Below are 17702 nucleotides of genomic sequence, written 5' to 3'. Positions count from 1 at the left end.
TTAGTTGATAACAAATGTAATCTGTTCTGTGCCGCCCCATTGGGAGGGGCAGATTTCACAATGGAGCCATAAATTATTTTTAGTCGTGAAACTTCAAACCGGAAATCGAGTTGTATAAACCTCTGGCTAACTTTACTGTCTAACGTCCTTGCTCACAAAATGGCAGGAAATGAATTCCCGTAGCGACGCGTTCATTGTGTATTACTGCTAACATGGCCCTTTACTTGAAGCTCACATTGGGCATTTCTGATAGGAAACAGGAAACAAATCTGGGATTTACATAATAAGAGTCGCGAAAATCCTTTTGTGCGTTTTGAGAGGGATATCAATTTAATAACCATATTACGGTGTTACTTTAGAGAACATATGCCAAGGTTCTTGGTTAAATGTCTCATTGGTGATTAAATAAGCCACATTGTTACACGCATGTAACGCGGTCACCGTGCTTTATTTTGAAGGTTTGAAAGGGGATGTGTAGTATTTTGTTAGCTGAGTAGTATTTTTACTCTGTGCGTGCGAGAAAGGCGATAAAAAAAGGGTAGCCCAAGGCGAAGCGCTGCTGGGTTCAGAAGAAGGGTACGAGGTACTTTTTCTTCCTCTTCTTGTTCGTACACTCGCCCCCCTTCACGCCTCCTTATCCTGGCGAAAGGTTGAACGGTAGGAAAAAAAATGGAGGCGGATAGATCCGGCGGAGGACCAAACCCGAACTCCGGAGGCGGCGGCGGCGGCGGAGCGGGGCGCAACCCGAACGGGCCCAAAGCAGCACCGGGCCACGGGACGTCAGCCGCGGCCACCGGAGTGATGGCGGCGGCGGCAGCCGGGGCCATGCCCGGGTCGTCACAGGCTCGCGAGCTACAGGACGGGGACTCGGGAATGACGCTTCCCGGGATCCTTCACTTCATCCAGTACGAGTGGGGACGCTTCCAGGCCGAGAAATACCGCTGGGAGGCGGAGAGAGACGAACTCAGGGTAAATTAGTTGATCTTTTTTTTTTGTTGTTGTTCCCTTTTTCTTTTGCAACGCTAACGCCGAATAAAAGGCCAAAACGGAAATTCGCAGGAGCTCTTTCGGTGTTTGCTTTGTGAAAGTACACATGCATTTACAAGCAATCAATCTCGGGATGGCACAATGCTAATGGTCTCACTCCCATCATATTGTGTGTTATGACTAGACAGCACATGACAATGCACGTTCAGAACGACCTCCAGCTGATGATCCCCTAAAGACACCCCCCCCCCCCTACACACACAGGCTTTAATGAACCGTGTTTCCCATGACACTAGTGCTTTTAGCCCCTTGAAATTACCATCAAATCGGTTACGTCTCTCCATATCGTTCACTCCACCAAGCAAACAAAGACTGTACCAGAATCCTTCTAAAAAAAAGGGAAGGGATACCAGTTGTCTGTGACGTTTAAAAGGTGTCAAACACCTGGGAGTTTCCTTCAAATCACTGTGATTTATAATCGATGATCCATCAGTGGTGTTCAAAGAAAGCCCCCATTAAAATGAGATGCAGTTTGATGGTTAATGGCTTATTCACAAATCCCAGTGAGGGGAAAGGGATTATTGGGAGCTCCTTAACGTAGACTTCCAATCTTGCCCTGCACACCATCAGGCTGCCAGCAGCTTTTGAATGACATCACATCTCAATTCATAATTTCCCCGATAATGTTCCCTGAAGCACAATCGTGTTGAATGGTGGATTGTATTAGAAGTGTAGTAAAAGTGTATAACCGTGTATCTGGTTACGTGTACATAGTTGAGTGATGCAGGTGTTTTTATCAGTGTCACTCGCTTATATTTGCTCTCTTTAGAATATAACGTTAAAATATATCACCTGCCACTTCCAAATGCACGTGCCGGCTGCCTTTTAGGTTAGACAAGTAAGCTTCAGCCTTAACATGAATCAATTTGAGTCCCCAAAATGCCAAGAAAGATTAATGTCGATGGCGTATAAATGCCCTTAAGCAAGGTATGCGTCCCCTAATGGTCCCAGTTAATCAGAAGCTGACAACAGAATCCCTCGGCTGTACTGTGCAACATTCCTACATGCGTACGTATTGCTGTGCGAGGCGGAGCATCGGTGGGCGAGTAGGTGCTCACTCATCAAATTGCTGCAGGATTAGAGCAGGTGAGGAAAACATACAAGCACCCATCGATGTTTTCAGTATGCGTGTGAAACGAACGGATGAACTGTCCAGCTTTTCATTTGCGGTCTTCTTCTTGTAACCACACTTTTTTTGTAATAAGGACAAAACAATTTTTTGGAGAGAGACAAAACCACAGGTTTGAAAAAAAGAAAAGACAATCGAAGAGAAAAAGCAATGGCTCTCTTCTGTCCCTCTGCTTCTCCCTTTGCCCCCGACTCTAACCTATTTATAAATAGAACCACTGATAAAATATGGATGAACAATAACAAACTGCCCCCGGTTTGCTGCTTTCTCAGTCGCGTGGGAAAGAGCGGGAACGGAAGCAGCCCATCGCTACGTCCATCGGGCCGTTACTGCGTGTCATGGAACTCTGTTTGCGCGTGTGTGTGTGTGTGTGTGGGTGTGTGTGTGTGTTCTCCTGCGCGTGGTCTGGTTTCACGCGCACCATTAGCGCCGCGTCTTGTGCTGAGAGAAAGCGAGGCTCGCTGGAGTGCCAGGCTGAGAAGCTGCCCTAGCTTACATTTTAACACCCACAGGGCTCTGGCTTCTGTCGTCAGCATGCTGGCCAGGGCTTTCCACATGCCGGGTAGCGCGTGTGTGTGTGCGCGTGCTCAGCACCATACTATACATGCGTCCATGCAACCGCGCATGACTTGTTGTGCTTTTTATTGCATGAACAAAAGCTGCAACCAAAACCTTAGAGGCCAGCAGCAGCGAAGCCGTCCTTTAAACACTATCGTCTTACGGCTAAACGACTCTGTGTGTGTGTGTGTGTGTGTGTGGGAGACGGCGTGGACGTCTGCGCTCGTAGCGTGGCGCGTCTCTGTGAGTGTGCTTTTGGTGCGAAAGGCCACCTGTGGTATCGTGTCTCACCATGAAATGCCAGGAATGACGGCCCTCCCCTCTCCGGGCCAGGTGGGACGTCCCGGCAGGACCGTGAGACAAGCTGCACGGGGGACAGGTGGCAGAGGCCTCGTGTCTTCGTCCGTCAGACACACAAGACCCTGTCCCTGGTGTATTCTATCAAATTACACCAGTAGTAGTTTTTTTCTAATCCTCATTATGATTTCATGGACTTTGCAGCAGACACTAAACCAAGTTACTATTCAACGGGGTGAAATGCTTTCTCTTTAACTACAGCATTAAGCTATAACATTTTATTAGCCCTGGTAGAATAGATTACTGGTGACCCAGATGACATCACTTCCTGTTGGGTATTGCCCACGGGGCCCTCGAGCACACATCTCTAATTAATAGCGCTGAGCTCTCAGGCATGACACATGCATATGACATATGTACTGCCTTATTACACCGCGCCTTGCAGCCCAAACTTTAGCAAAGCTCCTTGTTATGATACACTGTATTTCTCAATTTATTTCAGTTTCTTTTTTTTTTAACCCCCCTCCATTATTCAAGACTGTAATTACATGCATTTTTTTGTTTCTCCCAAAGCTTACACAGCATCTTCTAATCCAACACAGGTTGCTAGGCCCAGCTTTCTAGGATGTCCTGCTGAAACTAAATACCCCCCCCCCCCCAACACACACACACACACACACACACACCACTCTCTGACACGCTCCATCATAGCACACTGTCCCAGAAACGTTGCTCGCTGTACTTGTTGGCACATGGATTCTCTCATGGGGATGAAGGGTTGCGAAGATGGGGAGGGGGGGGCTAGCGGAGGAGGGAAAGCTGCCCTTGACCCCGTTCTGTAGCTGGTAGAAGAGGTGGTCGTTAGAAAATGTGTCGGCTCTCTCTGCGTTACAACGAACTCTGGGGAGGACAGCCACACCGAGGGATGGAGCGATCCGATGGCACCACAGGTTGGACTTGTTAGTTCTGTTTGTTTACCATCACAACACAAAGAAAATAACCACTATGTCAATGTTGAGAATATATCAGACAACACCCAAAAGACTAACAAATGGTTTGTTACTCTGTGGCTTGGTTTTAAACGTGGATCAATATTTCACTCGAGGATAACTTTCTTTATTAGCGAGCCCTCTTTTGGCCTGCTCTATTTGTGTAAAAGTGGTAGAATGGACTGACTTGGCTCACTTCTTTTGTCTCCGGTCCTACACAAAAGTAAAAAAAAAAACATCATCTCCCAATCTGAAGCAGACAAAGGGCTCAATAACACAAACCAGAGAGGGAACCAAACAAAGGTGTGTTTTTAAAAAGCAGCAGCTAAGTGTTGCAACGGCACCAAGCAACAACCCATCTGACACAGCAACCCATTCCGACACCTTCCTATCTGCAAGAGGCAGGTCCCACAGCTCAAGTGTGTGTGTGCTTGCGTGCATGTGTGTGTGTACACTCGGCTTTGGATTTATTTATTCTACCAAAGCAGCGACCACTAACCAGTCCTTCCAGGAACACGACCGAGTGACACTGGCTCACCGGGCTGTGTGCGATGGTTATCTGTGCGGGTGAGCAGGTTGCATCTCGTCTCGTGTGTGTGTGTGTGTGAGTAGAATCTTGTGCCCTGCCCCTGAAGGAAGAAGTAGACGCATTCCTTTTAGAGGTGGGACTTTGCTTTGATTCCAATAATTTCGTTCAAAGGGCAGCGTAGTCGCCGACTATTGGCTTTGTTTGTTTGGACTCGGTGCCCACGCGGGGGGGGGGGATTCAGAGCCAGGACGCCGTCGTTGGGTCAAGCCTTTGTGTTTTCAGTTGGGGTCAAACAGGCCTGCGCGGTAATCGTTTACCGATCTGCAGCCAGTTGTCCTCGTGGTCTCTTCTGGTCATTTTGACCAGGACTGTCAATCAATGCTGAGGTGACACTGCAGATGACTTTATGTCCCACTCCACCACTTCCTGGTCCCCAAGTTGGCTCCACTCGATCAACACATCACAGTATCCGAACATTTCTTTGCTAAAACAAAGTCAACCCTGACCCTCATTTTGACATTTCCATTTGAATATGTCATTCTCTCGTGAGCTAAAGTGTTTTACCCTCCCCCCCCCACTACACATTATAACACTTATGGCTTGGTATTTCAGCATTTTAAGCATTTCCATTGGATTCTGCTAAAGGGGAAGAAGGGTTTCTACAGTTAAAAACACAACAACCACACAATTACTACCTATGCAGCTGACTGTTGTAGCTACTTCTATGCTAGAGGCTCTCAACCACAGACCAGCGGCAGATAATGCTACATAACATATCTACAAGGACAAGTTTTGTGTTTTAATAGCCTTCCCGGCTGGTTAAATAAATGTATGCACCATTACTCCATTCAGTGTTCCTTTATAAATAATTCATTCAATTGTTAATATTATTTCAATTTTACATGCTCAACTCCGTAGTTGTATTTGGTCACCTTTTTGTGTTCTAATTATCTCCAATTTTCTCCGCTAAGCATATAAAATCACTTTTTACTAATCAGGCTCAGCGGTACGGTTTGCTTGGGAGATTATCTTGTGTTCCACTCGCCCTCCTAGTTACATGACTGTGTGTGTGTGTGTGTGTGTGTGTGTGTGTGTGTGTGCGTGCGTGCGCGCGCGCACTGTCCCAGATGATTGACTACCCCCTCGAGTAGCCCGAGTGCCAGCCCCATGAGATGGTGTTTTTAGACTGTTCCACTTTGGTGCGTGTGTGTGTGTGTGTGTGTGTGTCTGTGTGTGAGCAGACTACTCGCGGAAGGGTAGGCCTTTTTGAACCTGCGTCTAACGGAGGTCTTTTGTTTCTCTCTCCTCCACCGGCGGAGGGGAGCGTGTTATTCAATCCACAGTTTTGCTCAAACACATTGAAATATCACACCTGCTTCAGACCTGCAGGTACAGACCTTCCTCGTCGGTCCGACAGCCCTGTGACACCTTTGTCATGATGATGCCTAACCCAAGGGAAGAGCCTGTCTAAGCATAGCCCTTGTCAAATCTCCAATGTGTTGTTCCCTCATTATCACAATTTCTTTATGTAAAAAAAAATAAAAATAAATCCTTTTTACTTGGTCAGTTGAGGAAGGAAAATGAGTGGGGAAGCACACAAGGGAAGGATGTGTCTTAAAAGAGAGGCTTTTTGAATTTGGCCGGTGTGTGTCTTGTTTTTTTTCATCCTCCGCAGATGTGCACCGAGGCCTCGGTTAGGACAAGTTAAAAATAAGAGCTCTGTTCCACCACCCTCTACTTATTCCTCCGGGTTTCCAGAAGTCATGTTTGCTATGCTTGTCACAATTTTTGTCTTCACGGACAGAGCTTGTTTGTGTTCTCTTTGCTTTTCGAGCTTTATTTGGGACGGCAGATGCTACAGCTATGGTGTCGATAAGAATTGATTTTGCTCTTGTATATGCCTGTGAGCGTGGGTGCCTTTTTTTTAAGGAACTTTGTGTGTGTGTGTTTCAGGCTCAGGTGGCATTCCTACAGGGTGAGAGGAAAGGGCAGGAGAATATGAAACAGGACCTGGTGAGGCGGATCAAGATGCTGGAGTATGCCCTCAAACAAGAGAGGTAGGAAGCTCCTTCCTGTCCCTGTGTGTCCAAGTCTGTGTTTCACCCAACCTTCTGACACAATGGTTTGCATGTTGAATTCATCATGATTTGACAGTGGAAGGTTTTTTTTTTCTTCATTGGCCTGTAATGCCTCCCTCGTGTGGTGTTTGGTCGGGGTTGCAGGTCCAAGCATCAGAAGCTGAAGACGGGAAACGACCTTAGTCCCGGAGACAAGAAACCAGAGACCGAAGCAGACCAAGGCATGTTCACACAAGCCCTCATGCAATCTTCTGCTTTACACTCAGAGCAACTTTTCTTTCCTCCTGCATCACTATTGACTGTCTATTTTCTTTTTGTTTTTGTAGTTCCCAACGGGCCAACCGAGTCAGAGTCTGAGCCGGCCAATCAAATGTCTTGGAAGGAGGGACGTCAGCTACTACGAAAGTAAGACCCTTATGTCAACATCTCCTTTTTATAAGCTACTTATGTAATATTTTGCTACTTCATCGTTGTTCATCTAGACCACAATGATTGATTGTATAAGTGGGTGGATTCATGTGTGCCTTTTTCTTTCTGTGGCTGCAGATATCTTGAAGAAGTGGGTTACTCAGACACCATCCTGGACATGCGATCGAAGCGCGTGCGCTCGCTGCTCGGGCGGAGCAGCCCCGAAGCTAACGGGCCTCCACCCAGTGAGTCCTGTCCCGAGCCGGAGCAGCGAGCGGGCGGAGAGTCGTTGTTGGTCCGACAGATAGAGGAACAAATCAAGAGGTGAGACTGTGGGCAAAGATTACCCTCCATATGACTAAAACAGGGAATGAATATTTTTGTTTGTTGTGCTCTTGAATAATTCACTTTTCCATACCAGCAAGTTTTATAAAACTATTTTTGGTTTTCCTCCAAAAGAAATTATAATGGCAACATGTTCTTTTTTTCGGCCAAATATGAACACCATTGTGTTTCAGTCTGTTGCCACCCTAAAGAGACAGCATCATGGTGATCTATTCACAGACATGAGCTTGACATTTTTATGGTTGTTACGCTGATTGGGTCATTTGAGGGCAAAAGGTCTTCAGATGATTCTCTTCTTAAGAACACCTGACTAAGACCTCTTGCACAGACTTTAACGTGATAAATGTACAGTGTTGGTAAGAGCGGTGTCCTCATAAACGGTGCACTTTTTACACGAGGCGGTATGTCATTCTATCCGACTTTGTGATTAGGACTTGTCCGTAGCAGCAATGTGAAAGCAGTGAAACAAAAGCACAACGTAATCTTAAAAGCATGGTCGCTGTTGTAAAACCTTTTTAAACTGGAGCGGAGAGAATAATGGTCTGTGCATTTGCAGGAACGCGGGCAAGGAAAGCTCAAAGGAACGTCTGGGCGGCTCGGTGCTCGATAAGATCCCCTTCCTGCACGGCTGCGAGGATGATGATGAGGACGACAGTGACGAAGAGGAGGACTTCCAAGGCATGGCCACAGACTGCATCGACGGGCCAAGAAAGAACAAGAAGTCGCGCGTAAAGGTATGATCAGTGATTCAGGAATACAATTAAGGAAGATGAGGAAAATTATAAACTGCAAACCTTCTTCATGGTGAATCCTCTCCTCTCCTCTCCTCTGCTCTCGCGTCCAGATGGGTTCGGAGCCCATGACCACAGACCTGGACCCGGAGGACGAGGAGGACGAAGACGACTCGGAAGATGCCCTCAGTGAATTTGACTTCCTGGGCTCGGGGGAGGATGGGGAGGGGGCGGGCGAGGCCCGGATCTCGGGGGACGGACGGGAGTTAGGTACGCTGTTGCCATAGCAACATCATCAGCACAGCACCGCCAGAATCACTGCCACCAGTGTATCTGTCTTTTTTTGCCCCACCTCCTCCTCCTTCCCCCCCGCTCACCTTTTTTTATCTTTTACTTCTCATTGTGTCCTGGCATCTCTGCTTGTCAATAAAACCAACCTCTTTTCCCAACCACCTGTCTCTCTGTCCTGTTTCACGAGCTGTCAGTCTGTGACTCTTTAGAGCTGTGTAGCTGTCATCTATCTGTCTGTAGATGTATTTCCTGTGGTGCGGGGCCATCGCAAAGGTTCTCAAGCATGCTGCCGTCTCTTTTTATATGTACACATTTCATTCTTTGAGTCATTTACACTGTAACCCTGTGCTCTTGTTGATATATCCTTCTCATAGAAATGTGTATATAGAGAAATATATATATTTTGAATAGTATGAGTCTGTGTTAAGAGAAGGAAGTCTACCTTCTTTCCCGTCTACATCAGTCCGTCTGTCTCTCTCTCATATGCCCATCTGCTGGCCTCTCCAACCCTCCTCCGCCCCTCTGCATGACTGGATGTTTTGTGTCTCTCTCCTCTTGCCGGGTTCAGAGAACCGCAGGAACAAGTTGCAAGGCATGATGTCGGACTTCCCCCCTAAACCTACCCCGCCCCCCTCTGTATCAGGACAGGCTCGCCCTGGAGAAGGTAAGAGCGCCACATCAAAAACCATAGTCCAACTATGCCACATGCACGATTGTAGCTTGGACGGTAAACCACAAAGATGAAGATATTTTGTCTCCCTTTTGTTAATTATTTAAGCCTGCAAAGGTGTAAACGTACAGCACTGCTCCTGCACCTTTTCAAATATTACCTCCTTTACCCAGTGAGGGAGTAAGGAAACTGAATTACAGGACGCTTGCTACGGAGTTTAAAGTTTTGTTGCTTTTACGTTCTCTTTGTCTCCTGTTTGTGGGGCTGTAATGTTTTGTGTAACTCTTTTTCCACTTGCAACCTGCAGGTGGCGCTCTGGGGTTTTCCTCTGACGTCTTCATCATGGATGCTGTCGGAGGAGGAGACATGAACCTCGGTGAACTGGCCGACCTCACCGTTGCCAATGACAACGACCTCTCGATGGATGTAATTACACATTTGCTCTGGACCCGGGATGCAGTCCGACGTGCATGTTCACACCATGTGTGGATGTTGACACTTACCTTTTTTTGATTGTTGTGTCCTGTCAGATGCAAGATAACAGAGACGAGTTCAAGAAGACGTGGAACCCTCGTTTCACACTTCGCAGCCACTTTGATGCCATCCGCGCTTTGACCTTTCACCCCAGTCAGGCGGTGCTGCTCACAGCCTCTGAAGACGGCACACTAAAACTATGGAACCTCAACAAGTCCATGCACTCTAAAAAGTAAGAATCCTTAGATCAAAAGAAAAAAAAAGCAGCAGTAGGACAGTAGTCAAACCAAAGATAAGATTGCCTCCCTCCACCCACAGGAATGCAGCGCTGGATGTTGAGCCCATCTACACATTTAGGGCACACAGGTGAGTTGAAAAAACCAAATTTGTACCAAACCCGGATGCAGAGCAACCACTGACGCCTCTCTTTCTGCTCAGTGGAGCCGTTCTGTCGCTGACCATGGGAGAGGATGGAGAATCCTGCTACAGCGGCGGTCTGGATGGAACCGTCAGATGTTGGAAGATGCCGGACCTCAATGTGGATCCTTACGATAATTATGGTCAGTCAACTGAGGAGAAATCAGGATTTCTCCGTTAAGAAGGCCGACTCCCATGTTTTAACGCGTGCACTCGTCCGTCCAGATCCGGGCATCGAGAGCAGCGTACTAACCGGCCACGAGGACAGCGTGTGGGGTCTAACCTACTCCGCGGTCCACCATCGTCTCGCCTCGTGCTCAGCCGACGGCACCATTCGCATCTGGGACCCTCAGAACTCTGCTCCCTGCCTGTCCGTCTTCAACAAGGAGCGAGGTTAGGCGCCCGCGCTGAGTGTGAAGAAGTGCTTTGCGAGCCGTGTATTGTGTCCGTGCCTCACGACTTCCTCATCTCACGTCTTCTACCAGAGAAAGGAACGCCCACCTCAGTGGCCTTTGTGGCCACTGACCCCAACCAGGTGGTGGTGTCGTTCGATGCGGGCGAGACGCTGCTCTACGACCTCAACACCGAGCAGAGCGTCACTGCGCTAGAGACACAGACCAAGGATGGTAATGCTCCGGAGCCCATTTGTGGTCCGCTTCCCGGTTAGTTCAAAACACATTGTGTGTCCGGTAGTATTCAGGTGGAGCTGTTTGTCTTTCGTTTTGCAGGCAGTGAGCTGATCAACCGCGTGGTCAGTCACCCATCTGAGGCCGTCTCCATCACCGCACACGAGAACCGCACAATCCGCTTCCTAGACAACAACACAGGTATCTGCATGTGCTTCATCTGTACTGGTCGCCTGTACACGTCTGGATTGTGAAAGCGCCTAGCTAAGCTTTTTGTGTGTTAATACAGGTAAAGTTGTCCATTCAATGGTGGCTCACCTGGATGCGGTCACCTGTCTCACTACGGACCCTAAAGGCACTTACCTCATCTCTGGAAGTGAGTAGCGTTTAGCTTAACTGTGTCCTTATTAAGCTGAACATCTTGAATGGCGTCCATTAGGATGAAGACAATCTAAATGGCGTAAACTGTCTTATTCCCAAGTCACACCAAACTCCATTTTCCCCTCATCATCATTTTACCCAGAGAGAGATTTTAATGCTGACGTTTTTAAATTATTTATTTATATCGAGTCTATTCTGTGGGTAATCTGAGGAATTGATTAACCGGTAATTCGGAAAAAAATTCTTGAAAGGAAATACATGGTAATACGCCATCTATTATACATGATCAAACTCTGATAGAAACAGCCTCACAAATCAGTAGCTCTGTAAAGCCTAACTACAATGCATTTTGGAAGCAGTTGTGCATCTTTTAAAACAATATAAAGGACCTCTTCGTTGTCTTTGCTTTCGCCAACCCTCTGCCTCCCCCTGCAGGCCACGACTGCTCGGTGCGCCTGTGGATGCTGGACAACAGGACGTGCGTGCAGGAGATCACGGCCCACAGGAAGAAGCACGACGAGGCCATCCATGACGTGGCCTTCCACCCTTCACAGCCCTTCATCGCCAGCGCCGGCGCAGATGCACTTGCCAAGATCTTTGTCTGACAGCACTGTCGTCATTCCGGTGAGTCACGTTTTTGAAAAGAAGGCCTGCACGTATTACAAAATTGGGGAGTGGAGTTTAGTTGCAGAACAAAAGTCTATTGATTGGCATTTTGTCTTTTGAGTTGCATTTTGAGAATTGTATTATTTGGAACTCAAGTCAGAGTTTATATGGCTCCATTTCTTCTCTTTTGATCATTCATCTTCAAAACCTGTCTTCATCTTTATGAAAGTTCAAAAAAAAATATTTAGGTGTTGGGAAAACACCTTTTAATCCATGAGTAGTGTTTGGTATCAAATATAAAAAAGTAGTTTCATCAAGTCTCCAATTAATGTTGAACAAATGAAATGCCTCAGTTGTAATTTTTGCTACTTACCTCCAATAAGACATTCCATAACCCTGGAAACGTAATTTGATGGTCTCTTTTTTTTCTGTGTTATTTGGATTTCCTTCAATTTAAAATGACCAAACTGATACAGGGTTTAAAGCAGTTTTGAATGGCTGTCTAACTTGTTTCGTTGTCTGCCTTTTTAGAGACCTACAAAAACATCTGGGCTAAAAGAGACTGAAGACTACAGTGGACATATTTCGCCTGCTTACACAAAGAAATACCCACACTTGCAAACAAACACCCACACACACAGTTGTCCTGCACCCCACTGGCTGGGTCATTGCCACAGGACGTCACCTCCTCTCAATTCTCCACTCTTCTCTGCTGCCTCAGTGACTTCTTGTAATACTAATCACTGCTTTTTTTATAAGAAAAACCAACGCTGCTCGTTTTTTAAATAAGCGTATTTGGAGTAACACTTTTCTACACTACAAAATTCCATTCTGCTTTGTATTCATTTTACAAACACTTATTACAAACCACCTCCTGTGCGTGTGTGTGTGTGTGTGCGCGTGTGTGTGTGCGTGCGCGCTTATGTAAACAGGTGGTACACTACCCACATGGATGAACCACAAAGGAAACGCTCGCACTGCACAGCGCACATGCACGCATTTCAGTTGATCTTCATTTAGCAAAATGATGGCTGGTGGCTAAAATCCATTTGTAGACCAGACTAATACGCGTTATCTTTCCCAGTGAACCAACCTCTTCATTGGGAATCAATGATTTACATTCCAAAGACTCAGTAGCGTGTTCGTGCGTGTGTGTGTTGGAGAATGTTAACTGTGTTTTGCGTGTGATGGGAGGAACCATTAGACAGTGGCTAGCCTGTGTTGAACAAATAGCTTTAATTCTAACGTCACGGCCAAGTCGTCGTCGTCGTCGTATGTTTGAGTATTACAATGTCCCCGCGATGTCACTCTGCTGTACAAGACTTAACGGACACATTTCCACAATCACGGGCCATTTGGATCTCTGCGCGGTGACGCTCTCGCGACACGTTAACCAGCTAAAGGTGGAGATCGCCAGCGTGCAGATGGAGTCAGCTGACCTGCAGCGGGCGCCAGGTGCTTTTTTTACTGTACAGAAGAGTCCATTTATGCGCTAGTTGAAATCACGGTGCTATGACCGACCTCGTCAGGATCAGGGACCTGTTTTGTGTGAGCGTGAGGGGAAGAGGGAGCGCGTTTCTCTCTCCTCGGGGCTATCAAGGGAATCCGCTTTTCTAATGCGATTTCATCGGTTCGTTATTTCAAAAGCTGTGGTCGCATTTACGAATGAACCAGTCGCGTCTCTCGTGAGGACGTGTGATTGTGTGAGGGATGTACGAATGATGGTGATTTTACGGACGCAAAACATTTCCTCAGAGGAGAACTGTTCAGATTGTCTTTTTCATTTCATTTTTCTTTTTTTTGGGGGGGGGGGGGGTGCATGCTTCTGGCTCGTTTTTATTTATTTAGGCTTTCCAAAAAAAAAAAAAAAAACTTACCTACAGCTGTATGTAGAGGGGAGGTTCCCTTGTCTTTGATCAGTTGCACAGTAGCACATTACCCCGAGAGCTAATGAGTGTGTGTGTGTGTGTGTGTGTGAAGCCGGTCTCCTCTTTTTAAAGAGGGAAGGAGGAATGAGAGAAAGAAAATACAAAATAAAAATAAGAGTCCATTTTAAGTTCAGCCACATTTGCCATTAAAAAAAGAGGAAAAAATACAAGAAAGGATTACTTTAAAAGATGGTCAGGTGTCTCTTCATATGAACACAAGTCCAAACTTTAGGGTTCTGCTATTTTCAACGTTACCCAGAGCGACCCTTTGGCTTAGGTTGAAATATTGTTCCTTTTGAAACACCTCACATGCATCTCCCTCTGTGCATTTATACTGAGCGGACTGCCAGTTAACTTCTCCTCCTGAAGAATACAGAGTCATACTGGTGGTTCCAAGGGTTCAAAGTCGCCGAGATGTAAACAACTCTTTCCAAATGACTGCGGACACTGGCCTTCGTGGTTTTGAATTTTTTTTCGAAACAGGATGGGAGACTTTTCCGGACGCAACTACATTATTGTGCTGCTGCTGGACATAACATCCTGTTATCACATTTTAACTGCTATTTGGCTCCACTTTGCACTACATTTAATTGTGGATGGTTGTGGTTACAGACAGGGTGCACAAACAATAATACAATCTGATAAGAATAAATGAAAAACTGCTGTGCTGAGCAGTTATTTTATAGTGAGAGATGCTGAGGGCCTTTGGCCGAGACTACAGACAAATCCGTGTGACACATCGAAAAGAAAAAATAAATTAAATCACAGGTTGTACATGATGACTAGAGATGCCATTAGGTGATGTAAATGTCCATTTCCTTGTTTTCTTTCTTGCATTTATTTTTTTTGGTTATGAATAAGGTTAATAAGATGTAAGAATACTGTAGTATCATAAGTGAATCATTCTTCCTTGCTAGGCATAGAACTTGCTTGTGATTGATAATGGCAATGTATAACTTGTAAAAAAGAAAATGATTAAAAAACATGAAAAAAAAGTAAAACATCGGTTACCAGTCAGAGGCCAAGGTAAAGGACTCATTTCTGTGTTTTAATTTTTTTTATTAGCAATTTATCACTGTGTGATATTTTGTACATCATATTAAGCTGTATTCAAACTATTTCCTCTAACTACAAGGGATAAGAGACCTGCATTTTATTAATTTTGTTTTATTAAATATTTTTTAACTGCATTCTAGCACGTATCAAATTACTTTATTTTTTGTTTACGGGTGCCCTGTTGTATGTTATTAAGGAAGATAAAAAAAACACAAAAAATGAAGATTTTGTTAAGTGAACAAAAGTTGAGTATTTGTGTTGTCTTTTTTTGCCTTTGAGTAAGGGATACAAAACTTGCAAAAACACTAAATGGGAGCGTCACCTATGCGGGTGGCTCGCAGCACATCACAGGATCACTGAGCCACTCAGACTCACCACGTTAAGGTGGCGATTGAGGTTTTATTTTTTATGTGGGAGCCCATAGATGGAGGAAAAACCCACAGGGGAACCCCCAGATAGCTAAATCCAGGCCAAAGATGATCAAATTTGTATACAAGTGGCAGGTGGTATGTGCTACTTTACATGTCATTTACCTGACACTTTTATCCAAAGCGACATGCATTGCATCATAACGAGTTACATTTTGACTGGGGAGCAACTAGGGGTTGAGTGTCCTGCTCAGGGACACTTCAGGATGGCACATGGAGCAGCTGGGATTCAAACAACCAACTTTGCCACCACCGCCCACGTGTCAGGAGGGGTATGTATCTCAGGGTCTTATGGATTAGCAGGCACCCAAGTCAGGATTGGCCCCGCCTCCTCATTCATTTATAAATAACATATAAATGAGTCTCTGTCCTGTAATACCGTGAGTCGTAAGATAGAGATCCCTCCTCTGAAGTTTTCTTCCTCTGAGTTTTTCCTGTGCCGATTCGAGGGTTTCGGGACAGAGTATGTTGCATGTGCACAGACTGTAAAGCCCTAACTCTGATTTTGGGCTATACAAAATAAAAATAATTGAAACTAATTGTTTGACACAGGGAGGAATCCCTCTGCACAGTTCTTCTGTTTGTTTTTCTTCCAAGGCCGTGTGGACGTCACACCAGACCTAAAACAGAAACAGCCCTTCATGTAACATGCACCTTGAGGTGAGTTGTGAGTCACTAGAAGACAAGCATTGGTTACCTGGTGGTTGATTCACCTCACCAGATCCTCAACGCACTTCTTGAACACGGTTACAGGACTGGCAAGCAGTGCTCAGCCCACATAGAATCAAAAATTAAGCTAATAAAAGTGAAAAAGGTGATCACTGAGTAGAAATGCACCAATTAAAAATCATGTGCTGGTGGTCCACAGCGAAGGTGCTCTGTTCTCTTGGGAACTCCACCCAGATGTCTCCAACCCAGGTCTGTGAGGGTTTGAATAAAATGAGCAGTTCTATAACCTCTTCTTTAAAAGTATCTGCTGATGTTTTAATATATACATACACTCACCGGCCACTTTATTAGGTACACCTGTCCAACTGCTCGTTAACACTTAATTTCTAAGCAGCCAATCACATGGCGGCAACTCAGTGCATTTAGGCATGTAGACATTGTCAAGACAATCTCCTGCAGTTCAAACCGAGCATCAGTATGGGGAAGAAAGGTGATTTGAGTGACTTTGAACGTGGCATGATTGTTGGTGCCAGAAGGGCTGGTCTGAGTATTTCAGAAACTGCTAATCTACTGGGATTTTCACGCACAACCATCTCTAGGGTTTACAGAGAATGGTCCGAAAAAGAAAAAACATCCAGTGAGCGGCAGTTCTGTGGGCGGAAATGCCTTGTTGATGCCAGAGGTCAGAGGAGAATGGCCAGACTGGTTCGAGCTGATAGAAGGGCAACAGTGACTCAAATAACCACCCGTTACAACCAAGGTGGGCATAAGAGCATCTCTGAACGCACAGTACGTCGAACTTTGAGGCAGATGGGCTACAGCAGCAGAAGACCACACCGGGTGCCACTCCTTTCACCTAAGAACAGGAAACTGAGGCTACAATTTGCACAAGCTCATCGAAATTGGACAATAGAAGATTGGAAAAACGTTGCCTGGTCTGATGAGTCTCGATTTCTGCTGCGACATTCGGATGGTAGGGTCAGAATTTGGCGTCTACAACATGAAAGCATGGATCCATCCTGCCTTGTATCAACGGTTCAGGCTGGTGGTGGTGGTGTCATGGTGTGGGGAATATTTTCTTGGCACTCTTTGGGCCCCTTGGTACCAATTGAGCATCGTTGCAACGCCACAGCCTACCTGAGTATTGTTGCTGACCATGTCCATCCCTTTATGACCACAATGTACCCAACTTCTGATGGCTACTTTCAGCAGGATAATGCGCCATGTCATAAAGCTGGAATCATCTCAGACTGGTTTCTTGAACATGACAATGAGTTCGCTGTACTCAAATGACCTCCACAATCACCAGATCTCAATCCAATAGAGCATCTTTGGGATGTGGTGGAACGGGAGATTCGCATCATGGATGTGCAGCCGACAAATCTGCGGCAACTGTGTGATGCCATCATGTCAATATGGACCAAACTCCCTGAGGAATGCTTCCATCACCTTGTTGAATCTATGCCACGAAGAATTGAGGCAGTTCTGAAGGCAAAAGGGGGTCCAACCCGTTACTAGCATGGGGTACCTAATAAAGTGGCCGGTGAGTGTATATACAGCTTAAAACATCACAAACATGGACCTCTAGCGTCAGAAAGCAGAGGGTAAATAAACTGGACAAACAGGCCTGCAGTACTTCCACTGAGCACCAGAGGGAGGCCGCACTGACCTGAGTGGAGGCAGACGGAGGTGTGAGCCAGGTGGAACGGAGTAAACCAGTAAGACAGCAAACAGAACCTGAGGGCACAAGAGGCAACACTCGGATCATTCAAAACGGATAACAAAGAGGACTGTGCACGTCGACTGATATTTAACAAGGCCACCTCCTCTTTGTTGACTGTTTATGTTTAATGGTGTTCATTAAGGGAAAGCAGTCTTTCCGGGTCGATCCAAATGGCTGTGACTCATTTGACCGAAACCCCAGTGAGAGTACCACAGTTGGATCGCAGCGGTGACTTTGTCCTCAAGCAGCCGGGCCTTCGTCCCCCTTTGCAGAGTGACCTCTGAGGAAGGGCTGCAGGGTGGCCGCCTGGTACCAGTGCAGC

The 17702-nt window shown here is 46.1% G+C and overlaps 1 protein-coding gene across 1 annotated transcript; it reads left to right on the top strand.

Annotated features, from left to right (window-relative positions):
- Positions 1–461: 461 nt before the first annotated feature.
- On the top strand, positions 462–13798 carry strn4 (striatin, calmodulin binding protein 4). Its single transcript, XM_037481188.2, has 18 exons — positions 462–969; positions 6503–6606; positions 6772–6848; positions 6954–7032; positions 7174–7359; positions 7937–8114; positions 8225–8381; positions 8971–9066; positions 9380–9498; positions 9603–9778; positions 9865–9912; positions 9985–10106; positions 10189–10356; positions 10449–10589; positions 10692–10790; positions 10879–10965; positions 11406–11594; positions 12108–13798. The coding sequence occupies exons 1-17, from the start codon at positions 670–672 to the stop codon at positions 11573–11575; spliced, it is 2307 nt and encodes a 768-aa protein (XP_037337085.2). The 5' UTR covers positions 462–669; the 3' UTR covers positions 11576–11594; positions 12108–13798.
- The last annotated feature ends 3904 nt before the right edge of the window (positions 13799–17702 follow it).

Source organism: Pungitius pungitius, chromosome 3, assembly GCF_949316345.1.
Source record: "Pungitius pungitius chromosome 3, fPunPun2.1, whole genome shotgun sequence".
NCBI classification, from domain to species: domain Eukaryota; kingdom Metazoa; phylum Chordata; class Actinopteri; order Perciformes; family Gasterosteidae; genus Pungitius; species Pungitius pungitius.
Note: the sequence above shows the minus strand (reverse complement) of the source record. Positions and strands in the feature narration are given on the sequence as shown.